The sequence below is a fragment of the Erigeron canadensis genome, chromosome 6, assembly GCF_010389155.1.
Source record: "Erigeron canadensis isolate Cc75 chromosome 6, C_canadensis_v1, whole genome shotgun sequence".
Classification (NCBI taxonomy): domain Eukaryota; kingdom Viridiplantae; phylum Streptophyta; class Magnoliopsida; order Asterales; family Asteraceae; genus Erigeron; species Erigeron canadensis.
Window position 1 is genome coordinate 6374989 of NC_057766.1, and position 27763 is coordinate 6402751.

The window sequence follows — 27763 nt, forward strand, 5'->3', positions numbered from 1 at the left end:
TTGACTTAATAATACATTGTAAGAAAAAGTAGGAAATATAGGAAATTTTTATCCTCATTTTTACTTTTTACTAATACTTTTTTTCCCGTCTATATGACCTTATACAAAATACAATTATAATCCTTGACAAGATGAGCACTTTTGTGTATCTTCTATTGAATATATATTTTTTTTTAATTGGATTTTCTATCTTTTATGTTTCGGGAACTTAAAAAGTTGCCATTAAACAACTATATATGCACTCTTAAGTCTTAAATATTACTAGCACGGGATATGTGCGTTATGGCGGCCTTAACTTATAGCACACGAGATGACGTGACGCGATAATTTATGATAATTTATGTTGGTGAGTGATTGGGTTGGCGATGGTTGTGGTGATGATAGTAGCGACTACATGTATGCGTGTACGTGTGAGAACTATATCCTTACCCTATTATGAGAAACTGGTTTTGGTTTAGAGGTGTAATATGTAGGTGATGCCTAAAATTGTCAAAAGGTAATTTTGCGGTTTTTATCAAAATCTTAATGTTAGAAAAGTAAGGAGGGGTAAATGTATCACAAAGAATGTCTAGCCATAAAAAGACAACAATGCACGATCAACTCGGGCTAACCAAACTAAACAACCCCAAACCAAAGATTATACACTATTCCACATTTGAGTTAGTCTAGTTGATGAAAGTTGCTACAACAAATAAGAGCAACCCCAAAATGATTCGGGAATTATATGTACAATGTGAAGACGATATATCTTGGGCTCCAACCTCATACACATTCCCAGACTCTTCATCTTTCACTTTAATGCTTGATGAACCTAAAATGATGTCGAAACCAAAGTGATTAAGCAAAATTTTGTCAATGCCATTTGATGTGCGCGTTGAAAGTAATTAACAAACTTTTGTAACATCGAGAATCAATATCAAATCACGACGTACTAACAAGTACTCGTAGTTTGTAAATGTGCTTACAGTCATAATCAGTCCATCCGATGGCCTGATTTTCCATGTCGTATGTGACCAGTTTATCTGATAGAACAAGATCTGCATATGGAATTTTTTTTCTATAAAATTTAGTCTAAACACTTATAAACACCTTCTAAAGTAGTGTTGCTTAGATGTTTAAGTATTCAAGAATTCGTAGAGTCTATATAAGAAAATTACCGCCCAACAAAGTTAAATCTGCTCCAGCCTTATCTTGAATATTACTGTTCTGAAAACCGATGCACCATACATCATCCTGAAAAGAGGAGGTGATATAAATGGTTAATTTAAAGTTGAAAGCAGATAAACGTTTATGCTTAAAGCAAGAAGATACATACCTCGACTTGGAAGAAATATTGATGGGGAGAAACTTTCAGTGAAAGTGAATTCTCAAAATGAAAAGTGACATCTGGAAAACCATCATCAATGCTGCATTATTTGAGGAATAAGAACATAAAATGAGTCTTTATGTTCAAATTTGAAAAGTTAATTCTGACTTGTAACATCCAAAAACAAATTGTTCAAAGTTTTTGTATATACAAGAAGTCACAACAAATAAATGCTCAGATGAAAAACTTCATTTTAAAATGAAAAAGTCAACCCTTACTTGCCAGAGTATTTGTAGCATTTAAACACCTTCTCAACTGTCTGTGGCTTGTTTTCGGGTTGTGCAACCATGATCTAGATCCAAAGGATACCATCAAGAGTTAAAGATACAGCATAGACACAAATAGATATGAAAACTAAGGAGAAATAGGTATTGGGGCATTAATAAGGGAGGTGATAGATACACGACAACGTTTAGACATACACTACGATTTTATAACTATACATTTTCTATTTTTTTTTGGGTAAAAGGGTTTCATCCTGGTAAACTTTGTATAAATCAAATGAAGTTCAGGCGGCTTGGCAGAATACCTTTTCCATTAGTTGGTTGAAAACCTCATCAGGAAAATAAGCCAAAGTCGTACCACTGTCAACTACAGCTCCTTTCTTCTTCATAAAGTCAAATATACTAGTTGAGATTTTTAGCGATTCACCGTTCACATCAATTGACTTCAGCTCAATATTATAATGTGTCCTTCAATGTAGATAAATCACAATGTTAAACCATAATTCAGAAGACATTGATGAGTTAGCAAAGATATTCAATCTTGGAGGTGGTGTAATGGGCGGGTTGGGTAATGGCTCAAATCTGGGTTGATCAATACACACACGCACATTCTTATACATTCTATAAAACTATAATCTATTAATAGATACACTTAGGGTGACTTTTAACTATGTTTAAGGAATTTAATTCTATCACCTTTTGATTTCAAAAATTTTTTTGTGTGGAATATGGATCTTTGTCAAAAAGGATAGACCTTAATTCCTTTTACAGACAAAATTGGGTATTTAATTTTTTTTTGTGTGGAATATGGATCTCTGGAGGATTTATGGAGACCAGGACTACTCAAGTAAATGTCATAATGAATGGCCTGCCTTGACAAAAGGGCTTACCTATGTTGGCCATATAATTAGACCCAGTTTCCATCATTAGCCTCTCATTGCAACTTTCCCCCCATTATAAGATTTTTTTCAGTTTTCTTTTATTCTATTTTTAATTCACATGCTATCTCTAGTTACGAAATACTAGCATTGATATTTGACGCAAAAGATAGTTGAGAGTATAGATATGACTATATACTATGAAGTTTATCCACATTGGTTTTACTAGATTGTGCACGTGTATACTTAAACATCATCAACGATAAAGTACGGAACTCTAACTAGCCACTTTCTAATCCTATTTGTTTTTATTTCTTGTTTCCACTACCTTGGTCCATATTTCTGTATAACTTTTTGCTTACAAAGTACAAAACTTGTGTATGAAGGCCATTTAAGTAGTTCTATTTCACTCACAATCTTAAGGATTCAGGGAAAATAGAATGATAACTTACTTATCATCTAGGAGTGGTGTTGTGTTAATTGTTGGTTGCACAACTTCCCCAATAGCAAAAATGCCGCCTCCTTTGTTACCATCCAAGCAATGTGAGAACATTTTTTTCACCTTTTTAGCCGAAGCAAGCTGGGAAAGCATCGATGTTTTTGACTGCCCAAATCCAATAATACCATCGAGAGCTTGTTCTGATGAACCTAGCTCCCCAGATTGTTTAGCTCCACATCTATCTTGGATCATATAGTTGTAATCATTATACATAAAACTAAAGACTTAATTGGTTTAGGACAATCGGGTAATATTTGTGCAGGTCAGGTCATGCACGCTGGATAACCAGTCAAAATCGGTTTAGGACAAAACGGGTAATAATTGTGCAGGTCGGGTCGGGTTAGAAACAACTTTTGTCCAAACTTTGCAAACCTTTATATAGTATGTCAAATATGATTACAAAAAATATATCAGGTTGAATTATAATCTATATTTTGAATAAAATGACAGGAGAGGTTTAGCCAATTAGATAAACACTTTGGATGAGTTAGGAGCACAACTTACTAAAATCAACTTTTGTAAAAGTATAGTTTTGCCTGTCATATCAATAGCTTTGACTGCTTGTGTAAAAAAACTTAAATTAGATAAGCAATGTGTTTGTGAATCAGCTCCCTGACTGTTTTGCTTTGACCATTGTGCAACTCCAACCCACCCATTTTGCCACTTCCAGTTCTCTTCACTTCTTTCCAAATCTTCCCATATAACTTGTGTTATCCAATTTGTAAATATGATAACACATATTAAGACAAATAAAAGCTCACCCAAAAGTTACATTTCCACTCATAGATGTAGTTTGACGGTCCCCTGATACTTGGGCTAGTTTTATATTATCGTTGATAAAATAACCTGCAGTTGAGCTTCCATCACCATAGGCAACAGAATATGCACAAAGCATTCCGGCCTTACACTCATTACTTGAGGCATCAAATGTAGTTTTGCAAAACTCATCGTCACATGCAACCTTTTTGGAACTTGATGAGCCTTTCGGATCATACAATGTGAGGGGTACCTATAGATTGCATAGGGTAATCAGGCTATGAGTGATTACTAAAATTGTGAATATGTATGGAATTAATACTAAAATGACCAAATTGAACATTTTTGTGAAATGGGCTTAAAAGTCTATCAAACTAGGTTTAGAATAAGAGGGAAATAGTTTACTTATTTTTCGTAATTGACACTTGACTTGAAGTCGAAATAATCAGTTGTAAAAATGTAAATCAACAAATTTTCATACATACTCCAAGGTCACTCTTGGAAGGGCATTTATCACACTCGATGCAATTGACCCATAGAAGGTCACTCCCTGTATCGACCTGCACGTAATAATCCTTTGGAGGAGACCCGATTTGAATCTTGGTGTAGTAGAGACTGTACAAACATAACATATAAGATAAAGATTCAGATTTTCTCTATAAAATTTAAACCACCTTGTTATAAAAGGATAAGGTTGATTTCTTTTGATAGATATTCCTTTGTAAACGTAAGACTCGTATAACAAGTCAGCTCAAAAGTTCAACTTATCCAAAAGTTCGCTGAAAAGCCGTTCTCAAAGAACTAGGCATTGATATCAGACGCAGATCTAGTAACAAGGTATACACATTTTGACAGTAACATTACAAAATTCATGAGGAAATGTATATGCCATGAGTAAAATATTGAATATTTGGATGGATCAAGTCCATTTCAAGATTCATGTTTTAGACATATTTATCACTGCTCTTCAACAAGCCAAAGTTAATGTAAAAACCATTCAACTTTCCAAAAACGGTTCAAATTAAAAACTCTTAACATGCTAACTTTTGAACACTTTCGAAAGGCGTGACACAAGTCATTTAACTGCGAAAAACCATTGACAAATATATTATGTTTAAGGATACAGGTGATCAAGCAATAAACAACATATATACAAAACACATTCAAAATTTAGCCGAAAAACAAACAATTCAAAGAGAATGCACGTATTGACAAAGAACGAGAAACTAACGCTGCAGAGGTGGGGCTTCCATCGCCACCAAGAGGAACTTCAGCCACAGATAAAAATCTTCGGTGACGATTGGCATCATGATGTTTTAGTGCATTCAATGATCTTTTGTTAATGTCTGCAAATTTATGATGAACATGAAAAACCACATTGGCTGATGCCAACATACACAATTCAAAAACAATAAACCCGATTCTCAAAACAACTCTTTCTCTATTCATATCGATAATTCGACGTTAAAATCCTAAACTATACGTTAAATTTTTTTTATTTTAAATGTATGTTTCATATATATGTCTGTATATAATTTTATTGAAAAGATATAAGTTTTGATTTGGGGAAAGAAAAGACATATGCAGAAAGATGTAACGGATTTAACGGAAATATATGATTGGTTTGGTTCAAACATGTTAAATGTTTTCTAAGGAAGATTTGCTGGCATGAGGATCATGGTGAAGACTTGTTGGAAATCAAATAATCAATAATTTATTTACCTTTGACTTTTGAGTTTCTACAAATCTTTTCTATTATGATCCTTATACTTTGAAGTATGATCTGTTTTAGTCCTTTTAGTTGATTGTCATTACTCATTAGTGGATAATTAATTATATCCCTTAAACTACAAAAGGTGCAGTATGTTATGATATCCCGAGCATGACAAACAAAATCACGTATAGAAGTACCTTGACTCGGGTTTTTAATACGAGTAATTCAGGTTCTGATGTTAACGGAGAGTTTTGGCAGAACATTATCTGGGTTGGAAGATTAACGGAGTGTACAACTATTTAATGCACTTTAACGAAAGCCTTTAGGGTTTCGTTTAACATAACCCTTAATTTATTACTGATAAATACAGATCACGGAAAGAGGTATACCGTATATCACCGTTGTGGCTTAGGTGACCTTGAAGAGTTGGTGAACTTGTTACAAAACCAAAATCCTTAACTTGGTAAAAGTGTAAAAGTGTAAAACAGGACTCGGAACCTCTTCGATCATGAGAAGTTTCCAATATAAGTAAATGGGTCGAAATTGCCACCATCAGTATTAGTTCACTCTAATTCGACACATGTGAACATAAATGCATGTATTTCTAAAAAGAGATGAAAACGTTATTTAAGGTAGGAAGATCATTATATCACAAATATTATACACAAAGAAGATGTATCAAGATCATTATCTACTTATTAGTACTTCAACTAGATCTAACTTCCTCTAATGCGCTAATTAGTTTTTCAATTTTAGCCCCTGTAACTTCTTTTACAACTTTACTATCTTTCAAAATCTTGAAGGTAGGAAGCACCTTTAATCCTAGCTCCTTTGCCAACACCTGCCATTTTCACCATGGTATTAGTTAAAATCGGGAAAATGGATGAGTCACACAAGTTGGGCAACGGCTAGTACAAATAATATTTCCGTGCAGGCCAATATGGGTTGTGCAGGCTAGATTTCCTTAGACCCCAAGAAATGTCGATAACTTGATTACTTCAACTGTATATATGACAATACTAACCTTTTCTTTTGAAAGACATCACACCTCGTACATCAATTTTGAAGATAGTAAGACTACTAATAGTAATCTAACTTTTCTGGTGATTGAATGTACCGGGTTATATGCATTTAGAAATACTTTGGGTACTCATTTGACCTACTTGACCCGTTTCTTCTGTATTCAAATCTTTTAGCTTAACCTATTTGACTCATCATATATAAAACAGAAGCCAACTCGACCTATCTATAAGTAAATGGATCGAAATTGCCACCATTAGTATGAGTGCCTCTACGATCCTAAACTTGGGGGGTCAAAGCACTAGAGTTGTCGTGTTTGAAGTGGGTTGTGTCTAGATAAAATAAGATGCTTTTATGGAAGATATAAGTGAACCACAAACCCTGTTTTCTGCATTGCAATCAAGCTTTAGAAAGACCACATCAAGATACTTCTCGGACAATTCTTTGTATTTTGGAGCAATAACCTTGCAAGGACCGCACCTATCAAGTTGATCAATAGTCAAAACCACAAACACAAGGAAAATATGCAAAGAAAAGGAAAGACAGATTAGTAATCTTATTATCATAGTTGTAATTTAAGTATGACTGTCTGGTTAGCTCTATGTCTCGCAAATAATGTGTTGTGGCAAGGACAAGGGAACCCAATGAATCTACTACAAATTTTATTATCACAATAGTAATAATATTAATACCTCGTCTAACCGTTATAGATATAATATATAACCCAAATCAACACATCTGCAGTAGATAAATGGATTAATATTTGTCACCGCAGTCACAAGAAATAGCCTATTATAGGGTACAAAAGCAAACGACGTAGAAGGACCAACAGTTGCAAAGCCGGCACGTTTTGGTGCAGGGGTTGCATTCTTCTTCTTTTTTCTGAATCTGAACCATAGCCCGTAGGCAAATGTCAAGTCACCAAATGCTTGCCATTTGCCTGCCACTGTGGACTTTGGAACCAATGGATGAAAGTCATGAAGTGGGTACTTTCAAAGGAGGTCGTTTATTGACTTACTGGTAGGAGTGTGGTAGATATATTAACTTGTACTAGTTCAATCATTCAGATAGTTCTGTGTTCTATTAGCTATGCGCCTATGCATTAGCGCTCATGTAGCTTTTAACAATATAATCCTATTTGTTAAGTGTGTGAATCAGGTCCAGGTTATGCACACTAACGGGCGACTACCTTTCTCATATTATTACCAACTTAATACTTCATTAGTAGATGAAATAACAAGTAGGTAATTTTCTCCACCAAATGGTAACTTCCCTTCATTTGTCTCGTTAAATTGATTAATTAACCCTAATCCCAAACTGTCACCACTCAGCGACCCATATGAGATTACTAATTAAACAACTTTGTTTCACTGAAGAAGTTTTAGAAGTATATCATTGTGTTTATACATTTTGCCTATGTTAAACTAGTTAGTGTTTTGCACTTTTGCCTAACTTTATAGTTTTCTGTTCATGTTTTCTTACACATAGAAATAGGAAATAAAATCATCAGTAAAATCCAAAAATTACATGTTATGGTCGATCCTATGGACCAAAATCAGCATCACAAAGACTAGTTATTGCATAGAGTATTAACGTTGCAAGGATACGTGTATAATAGACAAATGAAGTAAAAAGGAATTTGAACTAACTGCATTACCATTGAGTGTACATATCCAGAATCACAGTCTTATCTCCAGCAGCATGAACAAGTGGCCAAAACGTATCCAAATTAACCTCAGTCACCTGACCCACAACCACCGTGGGGCTTGTGGTTTCCAAACTCGACCTCACTTTCACTGATGAACTCAATCCTTTCCTTATAACATTCTTGTTATCAAACGTCATCATACATGGAAACCGATTAACGTCTCCCATAAAAGTAGATTGTTTCCTGAAGCATGATTGTGGTTGGTTCACCGATGATGATGCTGGAGCCAGACGCCATACTTGATGAATCTGCAAGGCCATTTTTGAAGCAATGTGTATGTAAAATATATTGTTGTGTGGGTGAGATAGGTGGAGCTATTTGAAAGCTTTGGAAGGAAAATTTGATCGTTTATTTGTGATGTGAAATTGCCAAATTGTCCTTTTGAGTTTGATGGATTTTATGCGAATATTTTGAAGGTGTACTTTGATCTTTTTTGGGTAAGAAACTTCTTGTGGCCAATATTCATAGTCACCAGTCACAAATAACTAAATACAAACAAAGATGATAGACGCTTGTCATTTTTCATAGGACAAAATATGTCTACGTTATATAAAATTATAGAGACTGTATTCAATGGTTTATCTCTAGGACTTTTATATCATAAAGAAAATATCTATTGGCATTATAAACAAGATTTGTATAGCTTATACTTAACTCATTAAATAGGAAAAAAAAAAAAAAAAAAAAGAAAAAAAGAGAAGAGAAACTGATGTCAACCCTCTGACATAACCCATCCAGCATGACCATTACAAACCCATCCAGTTTGATGGGATAGGAATGGAACAATGCTCCATTAGCAAACCTGTAAACAGATAAAGGCCCATGCCAAAGTAAATATATATCATGCTATGAATTGCATTCAAGACCGTCATGCTTAAAGGGATGATGTTTGCCCAACTTGCGAGCAATGGACCTTTGTCAACGCGTGACCGGTTAAATGAGAGAATTCCAAGATATCAGTAAAAAAAAAAACTCAGCCTTGTCTGGGCTGCATTAATTACTCCAATTCTAGAAGATACCCATCCTAGATTTGAGGAACCAACTTAAGCATGTCACACTTAGCAATTCAAACTACCAGAGGGGTAAAAGGATCCATAGTGGTGTCTTGTAAAAAGACATAACATCACAATAGATATTGACCGACAGTATAGTAATTTGGATGTAACACTATGTAACTATTAGGTTTTTATTACAGGATAATGCAGATATTCAAGGTTTAAGGTACAATAAACTCCAAGGCAAGAAATACCGATATCACATACAAACATGGTAGCTGCAATTCAATATATAAGAATGGCTACTCTTCCTTGGCCCTCTTTTCGATTTCCTCCATCCTTTGGATCTCCTTGTGGAATTTGCAAATGCGATAGATACACCTATACCGTATTGAAATATAAATGTTTATTTACAATTGCCGAAATGATAGGGTAAGTCATGGATCAGAACATCAGCACACAGTGTCGTCTTTTTATTTGAACAATTTAGACAATTTATGTGCTAAAAATGACAACTGTATATAATCACAATCAATAAACATTTATTAAAGAAAGCAAAATGAAAAGATTTCCCATTTGAATATCCACTTCTGAAGACAGACGACCCATTTGACCGGGTCCATCTTTCATTATATCTATTAACATAACCCATTTGAGCCGTCAGAAATTAAAAAGACAACCTGAATCAACCTATTTGTATATAGACATATGTAAAGATAAACTGAAGCAGTTAGCACAACTATGCTTTAACATATGCACTTGGAAAACTAGGTTTTTAAGACATTGTATTATAGAAAAATCAAGTCTGGGGACTAGCGAATTTTTATTTCTAGTGTTAATTGTATCAAGCATTTGATGGAATGAACATGTACCAGTAGAGAATACATGCTGAGCAGCAAAGAATTACATTCCTCTGAGCCTTGAATATCTGCACAAGCATCACACTATTAGTACATGAGTTGTGTCAATACTTGATGAATCAGTCCCATTCGAGTAAAATCAACGTTTTATTACATCAGCACACTAGAATTCTGTAGAACCTGGTGACACAACCATCGTAAAATTTAGCTTTAATAACATGAAACAGTCTGTCCAACTGACATAGAATATCCCCATCCTTTCGATTTGGTGATTCACCAACTGTGTTATCATTACGTTTTTCTTCCTCTTTCCTAATTTAGCATTCTAGTGCTACCGAATAATTTCTACTGGTAAGGCAACATAATTTCATAAGCAGTCATTCTAGCTACAACACCTTTTTCAAATCCAATAACCCTATATTTAGCTCTCGACATATTAAGCAACAAAAGCAGAAAACACCCATCATCTATAAATGATTTATTAAACGTGTTATGCATACTGCACAATTTCTAAGGTTTTAGTGACACTTGTATATCATAGTAATGACCTAATTGAAGTAACTTGTTCTAATGGTTGAAGTAAAATAAAAAAAAATCAGTAGAAAAAGCCCGCAATTGCAGTCCGATCTATCATCTTTTCAACCATTCTTATGTCACACCATGAACTGGATATACAGCAACGATAAATAGGCCTAAAGTTGATAAATGGTAATAGCAGTGATAGCTGTAACTGACCAACATCTGCACAAATTCTGATACATTCCAATTTAGTTTAATAAAATTTTGTCGGTATAAGAACATAACTCAAAAACCCACAGGAGTTCCATTAAATTAAGAAGAAACAGGAAATAAATAACTCCGTGTCACCATGAATCGGAAATATTTGGTAAATGGTTCTCATAAATTGCACAAAACAAGGTTCCGAGAACTAGTGTGACAATACCAGGACACCGGATTTCACAGACCCAGACTAGCACACAGGAATGGCAGTATTATCAGGAGAAAACCTCAATTGACATATACAGAACTGAATGATTAATATTATCATATCATGTACAAAATTTCTTTTAGGCACAACATTTTCTTAGCTTCCTGTTTTTATAGCTACCCAAATGAACCAAATCCCACCCCACCCACATTTTGAACCATGTAATGTTCCAAAATTTTACCCTGTTCCATATACTCTTTGTACCGTGTTCATGTTGACATTTGAACTATAGGCCTGCTGAGGATACTTCATTGCAAGATGTTGTAATTCTGACAATGTACGAATTTAGATCCTAATTGTTTCCAATTTTCTTTACTGATGTGACATTTTGAAAGCATAATGTCTTTGTAATGTAGGCCATATATTCATATTAGATAGAGCTCAAGCGAATATTGCTCCTAAGCTTTCTAAATCGTCACCTAAATACATACTCTCCCAGCTAAATCAAAAGAGTGGAATGTGTACATATATACTATTGATATTAAATTAATCTATAAGAATCATGGAACGTAGCAAACATTTTTCTTTAACAGATATGTAATCCCTATACAGTAGAATATCCGAGGTTAAGGTCACGAAAGCTTATTCAAATATGACTTAAATCTGTAGCGTGTATCGACCTTCAAACTGGTCTATTGCATGCATATAAATGCTTACGAATTACCAAATGATGTAGCATGAAACCGGCTGAGACATTAGCCAGTTAACCTTTTAAATTTCAAGAGCAAAGTACCTGGAAATGTATCTAACTATAGGTCAAAAGTTTTTAGTGTATCCAACTATATACCAAATGTCCATAGAAGGTTTCAAACATCACCTCTTACTAGTTATAGCCGATCAGATACATTATCTTGTCAATTATAACATGTTATATACACACAATAGACCAGTTTAAATTTCCACTGTAAATTTTTTTTTCATAAATGAATACATTTCTGTGACATTAACCCCCAAAAAGATTATGCAAAATAGAATTTTGCAAATTGGTTAAAAGTTCGTCATGTGTGTATAAGAAAACAATTCACAAATTTATGTCCGCCCTTCACTAAATGTTCCTTTAGGTTAATGGTAGGATCTCTTAAAAGTTAAAAGAACTCATTTTTTTACCAATCATGTAGTTAGTAGCTATATAAGTAAGGCAATTGCTGCATAAAAGAAGGAATCAATGTGTGTGGGTGTGTAACTGTCACAATCCAATAAAGCATTCACCACCTAGAGCTCTTGCAACTTCCATTTTGAACAACACATTCGTAAGCGACGATCCGTATTACTACTCGTCACAACACTAAATGAATTGTAAAAGAATCCGCCACTATGACCAATCGGAGTAGATCACAAATAGATAGAGATACTCCACCATTATATGTTAATTACTCATAAAAATAATCACAATGACATCTTAACTAAACTTCTAAAACAACACTTTTTGTTTATTTATCTGAAACCAAACACTCGAATCACATACCAAACCCTTCAATAGCAGCTTAATTAACCTCCAAACACAATGTTTCTCATATCTAACAACTCAATAACTCCAATTTTGAACAAAATCTATCATGTTACAATTCGATACCACAATTAATTATAAAAAATTAATTAAAAAAAAGAAAGGAATGAGAGATGTACCGATTTTTCGTAACGATCTCTCTCGGAAGCAGTACAAGTCTCACCAGAACACATCAGCCTGTGCTCATTCTTCCAGTAAATATCTACAAAAACACCACATCATCATCAACATCAACAGCTAAAAATATTATTACAAAAAAGGAGTGTGCAACATATTACAAAAATTATACATACAGTATATATATATATATTACAAAATAGAGTTTGCTATTCATAGCCCTAGCCCTGGCGGTTGATAATTACTTTTAGGGGCGGTTATTTTTATGTGCAACGTATTACAAAAATTATATACATACACACACATATTATAAGATATATATATGTATGTATAGGTACCGAGGAGCTGGAAGGAAGCAAAGGGGAGGATGAACATGGAAGGGTTTAAGATGAGGGAAACAAAAGAAACAAGAGTTGCCTTCAAAGGCCTTGGGGATGGCAGAGTGATTAAAACGGAAACCACAACTTCAGCTGCAACTACATAACCTAACATCATCCATTGTAACCCCATTTCTCTCTCTCACTGATTTACCGATTGATTGATTTTGTGTGTTTGTGTGTGTGATTTTGATTTATTGTTATTTACTTGTATAGGAAGGTAGGTAGCTTCTTCTAACTTTAGTACGTGACGTCAGCAACGCAGCACACCTGCCCTCTCGCAACACACACTCGCACAAAAAAGTAGTTTATCTAGAACGAGGCTTTTGATTTAAATTTCTTTTTGTGTGTGGTACTAATTATAGAGATTTAAGTTTCAATTGATTGAATTAAAGTTAAGTTTAATTAATTATTACAAGGGAAAATATATTCTGTAAGAGTTTTTTTTAAACGGAACCTGGATACTTCAATGTAGTATTCCAACTAAGCCAACTATAAAATCTTCCAATTGATAATAGTAATTCGAATCACCCAAAAAGTGGATCTAATTGCACTTTACGCTCCAAATTTTTGATGATTCCATTAATCTTTCGTGGGCGAAACAAGGGATATCTCGAGTGGGGAGAAAACGGGAAAATCCCATATTAATCATTCCCTGGATGTGCCAGGTAGATGTTGTTAACAGCATGGTAGCTTTCCCTTATTACAAAGATGTTAATTAGAGATTAGAAAGTTTAAGTTCAAGTATATTGATCTTCTAATTGAATAATTATAAAGTACTTGTATTAAGCATTTTAATTGATTGATTGGATTTCACATCAATTACTTTTTCTAAACATGGCTCTTGATTCGGTTTAAGGATGGTCTTTATTATTTATATTTGCAGACACCAGTTACAATATACACTTATAGTCTTATATACAAATGTTAAATTGATTTTAATCTTGTCAACGTATACTATACCTCATGGCTCTTTTTTTTATTAAAAAAAATTAGTGGCCTTTATATTTTGGAAGAACTTCTTGATGTTAGTCGTTCCTTTATTGAATATTCTATCAATTTTTGTTCGCCAAATACACCAGCAAGAGACGAAGATAATTCCTTTGAAGACTTTTTTAATTGTTCTTCCAGGCTTCATGTATGCATCAATTGAAAGTCCCTTAGCCACCGGATCACACGAGATTAAGTATCTAATGTATAAGTGCGGAAAATCTTATACACTAGCAATCAACACAATATATGAACACGAACATGAATATGAATAAACTGGAACCGTATATTACTTCAGTAAATGCAATTACAAGTAAATACCAAGTTCCTAAACACGAAAATACGAAAGAAACAAAAGCTAGAAGATTAACCTTAAACATAAGGTTTAATCTCTATTTATACTAATACAAAAGGACTTAAACGGACCTAGTATGTCATGGGCCAAAGCCCAAACTTGACCTGGACCTCGACCTGGTCAAAGGTCGAGGTTGACTTGGTCAACGGACGAGGTTGACTCGGTCAAAGGTCGAGCTTGACTTTATTACACATAATAGTTTATCCTTTAACTAAATTACATAACAAAAGATTTAAAACGACATTTCACGAATGTTGTTGTCACTAGGAAATGCACCAACAAACTCCCCCTTGACATCAGCATCTTGAAATCTTCAGCAGCAGCAATATTCCAATCTTCAAACAATCTTGGCATAAGACTTGTCTTTTAACAACTGCTTTACCATTAGTTCATATTGTTGAACTAATCTAAGACTACAACCCATAGTCTTCATTCTTTCCTTTCTTAACATCACAGGATCTTCCTTACACAGATTGGCTAGATGATATGGTTCATAGATTCTGAGAAGCTCATTTGAATCACCATCTTCAACCACAGCTTCAAAAGATTTTACGTCCATTCTCCAAGATTTCATTTTTAACAAAATATTCGGCTCAAACTTCTTTATCGGAACTTCTTTTAAGCATTGAATTTCGTTAAAAACGATTCTACCTTTCGGCTTCTTAGTAACAGGGTCGACTTCATTCGGTTTAATCAACAGTTAACCCTTCTGAGGACAAAAATTTTTAAAATAACCAGTACTTGCTTCATATTTCATCAGATTAACAAAATGATCAGCATGTGGACTTTTACTGTAATTGAAAAAAGGAGCCTTTGCAACATCAACAAAATCCCTTTTTGGTAGAGTACTCAATGCTATCTTACTTGATCTGAAATACATTACCCCAGAAGTACTTTTCACAGCAAACGCATATATTTCATTATCCCAAAAGAAACTCAATATACGTCCACCAGTTCTTGGTAAAGAAGAATCTTTAAATTTGCTTATATAAAGAATCTTAGAAACTTTCTTAATCTTCTTTTCACAACATTCTTCTTCTTCATCAGAAATTCCTTCACGAAAAACTTTCTTTAGTGCTTTTCTACTCAAAGATTCTTTAATTGTCTTTATCGATTTAGATTTTTGATAGACAACTTTAACAACATCAGCCTCAGCATCTTCAGTTTCAACGATCCCATCATTAGAAATGATTTGATCTAAGTCCACTTCCTTATCAACAGGAAGCTCTTCAGATACACTTTCACTTCCTACTGCTTTAGAAGCCTCAACCTCATCATCAAGAATAACAACATGAGATTTTCCAGAGCTCCTTTTGCTTCTAGATGCATCAGACTCCCCCTGAGTGGTAGCAACACCTTGAGCATGAGATGTCGAGCACTTTGGCATCTCACCACCTCTAGATTCATTAGGATCATCATCTTTATCATTCGGCCGAACATTACCAGAAGAATACCCAACCTTACAAGCATCAGAAGGGATCACTACTCTCCCCCTAGATGCCAAAGTCGCGAGTTGATCTTCAAAATACTTTATCCAGCTAGAAAATTTATCAAATGTATCCCAATGACTGTTTATCGACTGTTGATGAGCAACAAGTGTGTCATTTAATTTACCCAGCAACGTCTTTGCATCTTTGACTCTATCATCCATAGAATTCTCAATATTATCAGCTTTATGAAGAAGTTGTGCCCAATTCTAATCAGAAGCCGCCAACTATGTACTCATATCTGTAATAGTCGAGGACAATCCAGTAGCAAGAGTTTGCACATCACCAATCGTCCTGTCATGGCGAGCTTGCTGTTTCTCCATTGCATCAGCAAGATTACGAATTTGACCATCAGAATGTTCTTTCAAAGCAGCATTGGCGGATTCACTATCAGCCAGTTGCTTAAGCACCACTCCATAATCATGTTCGAGCTTAGCAAGACGATCATTTTCAGATGACAAAGTAGCAACAAGTTGAGCTTGATCGTTAATAACCTTATCCTGATCAACAACTTTCTTCATCAGATTATCCATCATGTTTTCCAAGCGAAGAATCCGCTGAGAATCACCCATCTCAGACACATGAGGCATAGAAGAAGTTTGTGGAGGCGAAGAATCTGTACCTATATCAGTAAATGGCACAGAAGTAACAACAGTAGATTCCACAGCATCAGAAGAAACAACTGCAGGAGTAAAAATGGGAGTAGAAACAAAAGTAGCAGGAATCCCAAAAGACATAACATCCATAGAAGTCACAGAAGCGCATGAAACAACCGGTGTATCAATAACAACCGCACCAGGTTTACGAAATACACATTGTTTCCGACACTTCCGAGGAACCAACTTAGCTTTTGCTTTCCCTTTCTTAGAAGTCTTCTTAGCCAAAGCAAGTTCATCTGATCCTGGTTCATAATTTTCATCTTCTTCTTCAGAATTCTTGCGCTTGCGCGTTCCTACCGGCGACACTGAATCACTTCTCCCATATACATACCCAGAAGGTGTGTCATCATCAGTTGAAAGAGAAGTAGAAACTGAATATGGAACTATAGCAGGATGATCAACAGACGGTCCAATACTAGTAGAAGGTCCAACAGAAGAATCGAAACCAGGAGTAGAAAAATCAAGCCCAAGAAAGGCTGTACCAGAACCCCAATCAAAAGATTCATCCAAGCCAGTACTGTCAGCAAAGAAATCACCATCCGGTATAGATAAGTGTGACATATCAGGAAGAGGTCCATCATCCTCAAGAACATGATCAAGAAAAGCATCTACAAGATCAGAAGGTCTATGCATTGGATGGTCTCGATGAACAACATGTACCTCGGGAACAACAACAGCCGGATTAGGTAACGGAATCTGAGGATCAACAATAGCAGGATCTGGTATTTGACCATGAGGAGCAACAAAATCATCATCCTCCCAGCCATCATCAACAGGCGCAACATAATGCTCATCCACCAAATGACCAAACAACGGCACCCGTTGTTCTTCATCAGTTCTACCAGTATCATGAGAATTCATGGTATGGAAGATACGTGTCCCAACCACATTAACCTTCAACAATTTGCCGACAGGCACCAAACCAGGCAACCGATCATTAATGATAGCGTTGATAAATCTCGGATACATCAAAAATCGACTATGAAGAGCTGTAGAAATATTAGACCGAAGATTTTCACACAAAAACTTAGCAAAACTGAACGGTTTATTGTAAGTGAGAGTTATCATCATGGAGAACTATCTTCCATTCAAAGAATCAAAACCGCTCTTCTTCTGTCCAAAACAAGAAACAATAATATGAGCAAAAAACCTCCATTGCTCAAAGAAACCAGGTTTTTTAATACCCTTGTTCTTAGGAAACGAAGAGAGATATCCCATTCTATCTGCAGAACCATTTCGCAAAGTCAAAGGAAATTCAATCCATTCATCAAACTGAGCCGCATCTCCAAGCTGTAGTGCTGTACACATCTCTTGCATAGTAAAAGTTAGCTCTCTTCCATGTACAATCGCCCGAATGTAAGCCTGATTACCATCTCGAGTTGGATTATATGTAACACTAGTCCAGAAATCATTAACATAACGTTCACAAATAACTGGATTCATAGAAATCAAATGTCGTATGCGAGAACGCTGCAAAAACCGCATCAATGGATGAAAGGCTTCAGAAGTCTGATCTTCAATAAAAGGATCGTACACACAATTATGAAGAGTCACAAATCATAGTGCCACTGCAAAACAAACACATGACAAACAAAAATGCACCAAGACGAAAATATGAGAAATACAATTCAACTTATTCTTCAAAAACTCATAGCTTTCACAAAAGAATAAAAAGAGCAGCAAATATACTATCAAATGACTATCACAGTTCATTTATATACTAGACTAACGAAAAGGTGCAAGACATATATTTTTCAAGATAAAATCCCAGTTTTTACTTTGATAAATAACCCTTGATTGTAAGTCAGAACCTAAAATTATTCAAGTCTACAAATCTTAAACTTGCATGACCTAACTCAAACCATAACTCAAATGAGTTTTCAAGTTTAAAATTAGTACAAGTCTAGATTTAAACTTAAATAAAATTACAAGTTCCTTACAAAAACAAAACCTAAAATTATTCAAATTTACAAGTCGCAAACTTGATTGACATAACCTGAACCAAAACCCAAATGAGTTTTCAAATTCAAAATTAATACAAGTCACAACCTAAACTTGACCAAATTTTACAAGTTTTGTATATAATCAATGCAGTTGACAAAATCCACACAAACTTCAAATGGACCAAAAACATTCAGCCTTTTAGAAATACAAAACAATTTTAACAGTAAGTTTTTTCAGCAAATACTTAGTCAACTAAACTATTTGCAAGTTACTTAAGTCAAACTCGTCTATTTTAAGCAAAACAAACTCATAGAAACTAATGATGTTCATAATCAACTAGATCAAGGAAACAAACGAATTCAACCAATCCTGGTAAATTTATGGTAAATATAGTTAAGTATCACAAAAAGAACAAAACAACTTTCATTAGCCTGACATTTTTTAGACCCCGAATGGGTCGAACCCAAGTCAAGTGACCCAAATGGGTCGCGCTCGAGTTCTCTGAATCCTAATGGGTCGAGCATGTAACGCACAATTAAGCATGAGCTAAAGCTAAGTATTGAATTTCAAACCAAAATGGTCGAACTCGAATCATCAAACATCAAACTAGGTCAAACTCGAGTGATAACAGACCAGACTGCAGGTCGAGCTCGAGTAGAGCCTTTACACATTCTAGTGGATCGAGCTCCATTAATCAAGGTAACCAAGAGCTTCCTTTATCCAAGAGCTAGGTCGAGCTCGAGTAAAACAAAAACCCTAAACAGAAAGGTGGGTTTGGTCGAACTCCATTATACAAAAGCTAGGTCGAGCTCCATTATACAAAAGAGTATTACGGCTGAATTTGGTCGAGCTCGAGTGAAGCAGCAGGTCGAGCTAGGGTAAGGGAAAAACGAGCCAACACGATTTTTGAAACAAAACACTATTCATCATCTTCAACCTCAAATACCCTAACAATGTCGATCAAGAACATAATCAAAGGGATTTTAAAAGGAATACTTACTTGGTGGTGGAACGAAAAGAGAAGAAAACAAGGAAATCTCGAAACTGAAACCAAAACAAGATCAATTCGAAACCCAAAACCCTTTCCTTCGAGCTGTTGTTGGTAGCGTGTGTGTATGGTTTTGTGCGGTCGAGTTCCAGGAAAACGAAAAAGTGAAATCTTTAAGGTTTGTGTGTGTGTGTGTGTATGTGTGTTTGACTGTGTGTGTGTGAGAGGTCGAGGTCGAGACAAAAAAAATGGAGGAAGATGAAGGTAAAAGTGAAAGTGAAGGGTTTTAAGGTGTATTTTATGGAAACTTAGGTTAAACCGGCCCATTTTTGTCTAACAAACCCATTCAAGCCCAAAAACCTTCCTCAGTCGAATGTGTCTGTGTGTGTGTGTGTGTGTTCGAGATGTGTCTGTTTGTGAGGTCGAGTGTGTTTGTGTGTGTGTGAGGTCGAGATGTGTGTGTGGTCGAGCTCAAGAAGAAAGAGAGAAGGTGAAAGTGTATTTTTAGGTTTTAAAAGCTTTTAAGGTGAAAAGGATTTTTAAATTAGGGTAACGTTGGATAGACTGACCCATTCAAGCTCAAGGCCAGCCCAACCTGAGGTCCAGGTCGAGCTCGAGTCACTCGAGCTCCAGACCAACCCTTGACACCAAATTTTCTTTCATGTGCAAAAACCCATTTAACTTTCAAAATGAAATCAAGATTAACCCATATATTTATTTTCAAGTTTTTAGACAAATAAATTTCAAAACTAATTAAAAAGTTTAAAAACCTGTTAAATATTCAAGTTTTTCAGAAATTTAAAAAGAAAACCAATTTCAAAACTAATTAAAATGTTTAATTAAAAACCTTTTAATTATTAAGTATTTAAGAAATTTAATTTTTCTTGTCAAACCATTAAAAAGACTTTTAAAATAATCTAATGAAAGATTATTTAGACAAAATCAGTCTTTCAACACAGATATAATATATCTTACCTTTTTGCTTAACACAGAATGATGTTCATCCGTAACAATCTTTCTCAGCATAAGAAACACCAATATACTTATTATTATTTAACGATAAATAAATAAACAAACAAGAACAAATAAACAACTTTTGGTGAGAGTTACTACGAAAACAATCAGATTAGCACTTTAAGCCAAGTTTGCACAGAGAAATACAATTCTCTTTGTTATTATTAGTATGACCAATAATCCAAGACGATTACCAATATGTTTATCCTTTTAAACACTCGGCACTTCCAGCTCCCACGGACACTTTCGATATACCCGGGCCAAGGATCTACCCATGTAACCAAGGTAACTTACTAATGACCAAATTATTATTTGCGTACTTGTGTGTCCCACAACCAAATATACCCTTACAATCTAGGGATGAGTTCAAATTTCCATATTAAAAGAATATATGAGTATTACATCCTTGCAACAGAAGACATCATTAATAATTAAAGCACGTACTTTAATTAAGGTCAGAGTAATACACCTACTTAGTCAAGCGCTGAAGCAGTGCTGGTTGCCAAAGACAGAGGTGAACAGGTCGAGGCATCACACCTCGCAGAGAGACATAACTTTGATAGTGCCCCTTTAGTGAAACCCAACACTACCCCAGAAGGATTGCACGAATGCTCACACATCACTACTCCTTCATAGATGTAAAAGCACGAGCCCTAATAGAGAGCATAGGCGAGTACACCCCTGGATGGCCCATATACCCAATTAACATAAAAATCAAACGCAATCTATTTCGTAAGAATTAAGGACCAGTCTCACTTAATGAGCTGGCATTCTAGGCCATATACCTAGCATGTTCCCTACAAGTACATTGTTAAACTCGAACGATATTAATTAAGTGGAAAACCTTGGTGCTTTGTGCCTACCGATACATCATATGATGAAGTCATTGGTCAAATCAACTTAAAATTAAAAATTAAGGTGCAAACCAACCGCTAATATCTCGTCATCTTGTTCTCACAAACAGTAGTAACCCCTTATTATATTATTATTATTATTATTATTATTATTTTAATATATATGACTGAAATTAAAAGACATAAAAGTAAAGAACAGAAAACTAAGACACATACTATACATGTTTCTTATGCAAGATCCGTTACTCGGGATTCCTCATTCCGTTCGCTTGAAGCAAAAAGTCAAAACATGATCTGTCAAAAGCCTTAGTGAAAAGATCAGCATAGTTGTAATCAGAATGAACTTTAACTATATGAATCAAACGTTTTTCAGCACAATCACGAATAAAATGGTGTCTGATTTCAATATGTTTAGTCTTACTATGCTTAACCGGGTTATTAGTGATGGAGATTGTAGATTCATTATCAACCATAATAGGAGTGTTAGTGAAATTCAAACTGTAGTCCCGCAACTGCTGTTGAATCCAGAGAACCTGAGAACAACAATTGCCAGCAGCAACATATTCAGCTTCACACGTCGAATTAGCAACAGACGTTTGCTTCTTGCACTGCAAGGACACGATCCTTCCTCCTAAAAATTGACAACCTCCAGAAGTAGACTTTCTCGTCAGATTACAGCCTCCATAGTCAGCAACAGAATAAGCTACAAAATCCAAATCACCCTCCGAAGGATACCAAATTCCCAGTATTGGTCGTCCTTTGAGGTAACGAAAGATTCGCTTCACCGCTGATAGGTGTGATGCTCGTGGATCAACCTGAAATCGAGAACAATTACAAACAGCAAACATAATGTCAGGGCGAGAAGCCGTTAGATACATAAGAGAACCTATCATCGCTCTATAAAGAGTGGGATCAACAGGCTCATCACTATCTACTACAGCTCCAAGTTGATGATTGACCGGTATATGAGTAGCAATTGATTTTGCATCAGTCATCTTGAATCTTTCTAAGATATCATTCACATACTTGGTCTGATGAATAAAAATGCTATCCTTTTTCTGATCAACTTGCAACCCCAAGAAGAAACTTAATTCCCCAATTGCACTCATCTCAAACTCACTTTTCATTACCTTTTCAAAATCTTTGCACATGCTTACATCAAATGAACCAAATATGATATCATCGACATATACTTGAACTAACAGAAAATCCTTATTCTTCCACTTAATGAATAAGGTGCTATCAATCTGCCCTTTTTCAAAACCATTCTCCAGAAGATGTTTTGACAACTTTTCATACCAAGCCCTAGGTGCTTGATGCAATCCATACAAAGCCTTATCTAATCGATAAACCCTATCCAGATATTCTGGATCAGCAAACCCTGGCGGTGGATCTACATACACTTGTTCTTAGACTTCACTATAAAGAAAAGCACTCTTTACGTTAAGTTGAAAAAACCTTGAAGCCCTTATTCGATGCAAAAGCTAAAAACAAACGAATTGCTTCCAACCTAGCAACCGGTGCAAATACTTCATCATAATCAATCCTGGTAATTGTGCACAACCTTTCACAACTAACCTTGCTTTATTTCTCACTACAACACCTCGGTCATCTCTTTTACACTTAAAAACCCATTTAGTACCTATCGGATATTCACCGTCAGGAAAATCAACTAAATGCCACACACCTAACTTCTCAAATTGAGATAACTCCTCTTGCATAGCTTCCACCCATGAATTGTCTTTCAAAGCCATCTGAACATTTTTCGGCTCGACTTGTGAAATGAAACAGCTATACAAACATTCATTAAAATCTCCTTTATCCTTAACCTCGGCATACAAACTAGTTTGTCTTGTCAGACTAGATCGAGTTTGCATCCCATCATCCAAACTACCAATTACATTGGAAATTGGATGATCCTTATGCACGCGATAATTCCCATAAACCTCAAACGGAACCTCACCTTCAAATTCATCTTCATTCTCCATAGTTTCAAACGAAGGAGATCCAACATCATCAGAAGGTCCAGAAGTCCCACTTGAAGACGAACCATCATGTACCAGCGGAGGAGATCCAATTTCAGAGGTGTCAGATACAGAACTCGGTATGCTTGATCTTGGTGTAACTCCATCATCTTCATTCTGTAAAAGACACTCTAGATCAATTCCTGTAGTACCTGCATCCACAGACATAGAACCAGTAAACGGGGTAAAAATTGCATCATAATCAAATAATGCCTCGTGTCCTTCATGACCTTCAGGTTTATAACTTGAAACAACAATGTCAAAAACCCATTGAACCTCACGAACTGTTTTGTTCCAAGCTCGCTTTATCGGTGAACTAGACTTATAACCAAGAAAATAACCTTCGTCAACTTTCTCACCAAACTTAGGTTGATCTCTAGTTTTCAACAATGTACATGGGACGCCGAACGGTTCAAACCCTGTTAAATTTGGTTTACGGTTATTCAAGAGTTCGTAACTAGTCTTGTTAAAACGCTTAACCGTCAAAACCCGATTTAAGACATGACACGCAGTATTCACAGCCTCCCCCCAAAATATAGTAGGAAGTTTCGAATCTACCAGCATCGTCCTTGCTGCCTCTATCAGTGTCATATTCTTCCTTTCAGCAACTCCATTTTGTTGCGGTGTGTAGGGTGCACTAAACTGATGTTGAATTCCCTTACTCAGGCAATAAACTTCCATAGCATGATTCTTAAATTCCGTACCATTATCACTCCTTATCCTTTTGATTCTTGTATTATACACATTCTCAGCTTCAGTGAAAAAGTTGATCAAAACACCTACCGTCTCACTTTTCAAAGCTAAGAAAGATACCCAAGAATATTGAGAATAATAATCTGTCACAACCAAGCAGTAATGTTTACCACCAACACTTTTCACATGGATAGGACCAAAGAGATCCATATGCAGAAGTTCAAACGGAGATTCAATTGAATTTACTGTCTTCAACTTATGAGGCTTCTTATGTTGCTTCCCTTTCAAATACGAAACACATTTATCCTCAGACACAAAATTCTTCAATGGCACACCTTGCACTAAACTATTTCTCGTTATATAGTTCATTTTTCTATAATGCAAGTGAGCCATCCTACGATGCCAAAGAACTGAATCGGACTCAGAAGCTTTAGATAACAAACATGTAGCATCCATATCTGGATCGTCAACACTCATATCCATGATGTAAGTGTCTTTCACCCGTGGGGCTCGCATAACTATCCAATCTTCAGGTATCACAAATCCCGGTTTGAGTACCACAGCTTCAGTCACATTAAAATGTACTGCATTTCCTTTATCACAAATTTGAGAGACACGCATTAAATTGTGATTGAGTTGCTCAACAAAATTCACTTTTTCTAACGTAATCTTGCCATTAGAAACATTTCCTATCCCAGTAATGCTTCCACCATTTTCTCCGACAAATTTCACATGACCACCCTAAACTTTTACAAATTTACACAGTAACCCCCTTTCCCTTGTCATGTGCCGAGAACAACCACTATCTACATACTACTTACTGATAGCTCTCCTTAACTGTTCCTGCACAATCAAACAAAGGATCACTTCTTATTGGGGACCCAAGCCACTATGGTCTTGGGTCTTCCATCCTCCATTACAATAATCTCCCTCAGTTCCCCATCATATTGACTCGGAACAGAAGATCTTGTAACAGAATGCGTATTCGATCCTAAAGGCCTCCAAACCGAAGGATTTACTGGCCTTCGTAATGGTGGACCGGTATCTATACGCAATTCAGGGACTGATGTGTGAAATCTAGTTTAATAATTTATAACAAGATCTACCGTTTACTGTCTACCACACACTTACGAGCAGTGTACCCGTTCGTATGTAATATAGTTAATGAGTAAGACCAGGATCGAACACAAGGACTAAATGTTGTACTTAAGGTTGTAAAAATGTAAATCAAGAGAAAGTTTGGTTTGTGATCGAGTTGTCACTTTGCGTTTCAGAAAGCTAATTAATCGACAAGTAAAATAAATTAAATACTCAACCGGTGTCAATCAAGAGTATGCGAAAATAGTTTGAGTTGTAACAAATAATTAAAAAGCCATCTATGTCGAATCCGCTACACAAGAAGTTTAGGTTGCATATGGTTTAAGCTCAAAATTCAATATTGTTGGTGACAATAATCGTGACAAGACAAAAACACACCCGGCGTGCACTCCGGTTGTAAAATCGACTCAATCACCTAGCCAATTCAATTCCTTGCAGCAAGTGGTACCACCAACCTTATTACACTTCCTTGAACTAACTAGTTTGTTTGACTACTTAAATAACAATTTTATCTTTGTGAAGGAAACGTGGTACCACCAACCGTTAAATTCACTTAACAAATTAATTTCTATTAAACTTATATTCTTTACTATCATACCATGACCTAGCAAAAATTGTTCATTGACAAACAACTAGAATAATACTTGCGTTCAACTAGTACCACTATTTAAGAACACAAATATCACCAAGAACACAAATTTAAGTAGAAGAAATCATTCCATTAAGATCTTGACAAAATGTTAAGTAAAACCAACTTGAATTCAAAATACTATGCAATCATAACTAATTGTTTCACTTCATCTTTATAGATGTATAAAGATTTAGCTACTCATAATGTTAAAAGCTAAAGATTGAAATAGAAAGGAAGACATAATGTACCCAATATAGAGAACGAATCCAAATCGAAGTTACAATCGAGCTACAATGAGTAACAATAGCTAAAATTAATCTTCAAGTCTTCAAATGATGTTGGAGTAGTAAAAAACTCTTCAAAACCCTTGAAAATCGGCTGGAGTATAAGTATGTGAGCTAAAGTGTCTGAGACTAGGGTTTGGGTGGAGTGGTGGATGGTATTTATACCCCTGGAGAGAGAAAATGGTGATGTCAGGCAGAACTCGCGCCGCTAGGGTCTTGGGTCGCGCCGCTAGCTCCTTCAGGCCAAAGTTCTGACTTCGAAAGTGCCCAACTCGCGCCGCTAGGGTCCCTTCTCTCGTCGCTACTGGGTTGAAAACCTGGCTCGTGCCGCGAGAGGGCCTAATCGCGCCGCTAGGGACTTCAGTGAAAAGTTCTGTCTTGAAAATCCACAAATCGCGCCGCGACCTGCATCTCTCGCGCCGCGACTGGGTTGAATTACCCTGGCTCGCGTCGCGAGTCACCCTCCTCGCGCCGCTAGGTCTTGCAGGGATTTGCCGTTTCAGCTTCGTTCTTCTTTGGTTAGTGCATATGGACCATTTCTGAGCTATTTTCTACCATTTGGGGCAATATACCTGCTTTAGGCCTGAAACCACTTGCAAATACCATAATGCACCACAAAACAGGTATAAATGGCTATAAAACTAGTACAAAATGTCCAATTCGGTGTAGGGAAACATGTACAATTTGAGGCTTATCAGGGACATAATTAGTAGAAGTTCTTAAATCACTAAGTTGACTTCTAATTTGATGAGACAAAGGGGCACTTGTCACATAGTGATGTACGGGAGGTCGATTCTGAACCATTGATGGAGGACGAACTTGTTGAGAAGTTCTCCCCCTTAACGGTGTTATAGGTCTGCTTGTGCTAGTTCCAACTGACACATTACTTTTAGTATAAACTTGCGGTTGATTTTTTTTAGTGACTCCATGATTCAAATTTTTACCCAAACCACTAGTTAACCCATCAATTTTCTTTTTGGATTCAACTTTTGCAGAGTGTGAAACAGTCACATACTGGTCTGGTGGGTCACTACTTTTCTTGTAAGGACAAATACTTGCAACATGTCCTTTTTCACGACACTTAAAACAAATCATTTGCTCAACTGGTTTCTTTTGAATACCCTTTGGCTCATCAGTTGAACCAGACGATGAAGAGTTCGATGTCTCAAGATTTTCAATGTGTGCAACTTTGTTACTACTTTCATCAAAATGTACCTTTCTAGGTAACTTTGACGGTGGAGTTAAGTACAAAACATCATTTTCTTCAACACACCATACCTTATCAATTTTGTCAGGATTAAAACTATCCAAACTGAATTCTTTTTCAGTAAACACTTGAGACTTTCCTTTTAATGTAAAAACTGTTATCATTTTATGTTTTTCTAAATTTGAAAACGAATTCTTCACAGTTTCATGAATCTCACTTGGGATTGAGTGAGATTTAACCAACTTATCATCTTCAATTGACTTATCACTTATCGGAATTGTCTCACCCAGAACCACTGACTTTGACTCATCAGACTTAACTTCCTCAGAAGTCGAAACCTCAGGAAGTTCAGTAGTTCTAACTATCTTAGAAAAATCATCAGGCTTAACTGGATTCAACTCTATTTCATCAGTTTTGAGAAAAGAATAATTGTTATTAAAAGGAGGTTCTACTTCACCATAACCTAACCCATTCTTCCCTTTTTTGTTAGGTAATGGTTCAAAAGCATCTATCCTCTTTTGTTTCA

General features: G+C 35.8%; 3 protein-coding genes across 3 annotated transcripts; all 3 read right to left on the reverse strand.

Annotated features, from left to right (window-relative positions):
- Window positions 1-555: 555 nt before the first annotated feature.
- On the reverse strand, window positions 556-5232 carry LOC122606068 (aspartic proteinase 36-like). The gene is made up of 10 exons (XM_043779030.1): window positions 4955-5232; window positions 4209-4338; window positions 3729-3976; window positions 2921-3145; window positions 1896-2058; window positions 1585-1658; window positions 1316-1406; window positions 1158-1233; window positions 966-1037; window positions 556-811 (listed from the first exon to the last, which is right to left on the reverse strand). Exons 1-10 carry the CDS (start codon window positions 5170-5172, stop codon window positions 666-668), a joined length of 1443 nt encoding a protein of 480 aa, XP_043634965.1. The 5' UTR covers window positions 5173-5232; the 3' UTR covers window positions 556-665.
- Window positions 5233-6060: 828 nt separating this feature from the next.
- Window positions 6061-8545, reverse strand: LOC122602886 (thioredoxin F-type, chloroplastic-like). The gene is made up of 3 exons (XM_043775495.1): window positions 8115-8545; window positions 6838-6937; window positions 6061-6278 (listed from the first exon to the last, which is right to left on the reverse strand). The coding sequence occupies exons 1-3, from the start codon at window positions 8423-8425 to the stop codon at window positions 6144-6146; spliced, it is 546 nt and encodes a 181-aa protein (XP_043631430.1). The 5' UTR covers window positions 8426-8545; the 3' UTR covers window positions 6061-6143.
- Window positions 8546-9319: 774 nt separating this feature from the next.
- Window positions 9320-13329, reverse strand: LOC122602887. Its single transcript, XM_043775496.1, has 4 exons — window positions 12971-13329; window positions 12635-12717; window positions 10033-10088; window positions 9320-9541 (listed from the first exon to the last, which is right to left on the reverse strand). The coding sequence occupies exons 1-4, from the start codon at window positions 13140-13142 to the stop codon at window positions 9463-9465; spliced, it is 390 nt and encodes a 129-aa protein (XP_043631431.1). The 5' UTR covers window positions 13143-13329; the 3' UTR covers window positions 9320-9462.
- Between the last annotated feature and the right edge of the window lie 14434 nt (window positions 13330-27763).

Bases quoted from the DNA above. Each gene is read 5' to 3' on its own strand.
- LOC122606068 (XM_043779030.1), bottom strand. From the start codon at position 5,172: ATGAATAGAGAAAGAGTTGTTTTGAGAATCGGGTTTATTGTTTTTGAA. The intron at 1,407-1,584 runs GTAAGGGTTGAC...CAAATAATGCAG, and splicing joins TGCTACAAATACTCTGGCAA to CATTGATGATGGTTTTCCAG. The intron at 1,234-1,315 runs GTATGTATCTTC...TCCTCTTTTCAG, and splicing joins AATATTTCTTCCAAGTCGAG to GATGATGTATGGTGCATCGG.
- LOC122602886 (XM_043775495.1), bottom strand. From the start codon at position 8,425: ATGGCCTTGCAGATTCATCAAGTATGGCGTCTGGCTCCAGCATCATCA. The intron at 6,938-8,114 runs GTAATGCAGTTA...TCAACTTGATAG, and splicing joins CTGGATATGTACACTCAATG to GTGCGGTCCTTGCAAGGTTA. The intron at 6,279-6,837 runs GTTTGTGGTTCA...TGAAAATGGCAG, and splicing joins ATTGCAATGCAGAAAACAGG to GTGTTGGCAAAGGAGCTAGG.
- LOC122602887 (XM_043775496.1), bottom strand. From the start codon at position 13,142: ATGGGGTTACAATGGATGATGTTAGGTTATGTAGTTGCAGCTGAAGTT. The intron at 12,718-12,970 runs GTACCTATACAT...GTGTTTTTGTAG, and splicing joins TGCTTCCTTCCAGCTCCTCG to ATATTTACTGGAAGAATGAG. The intron at 10,089-12,634 runs GTACATCTCTCA...ATGCTTGTGCAG, and splicing joins GAGATCGTTACGAAAAATCG to ATATTCAAGGCTCAGAGGAA.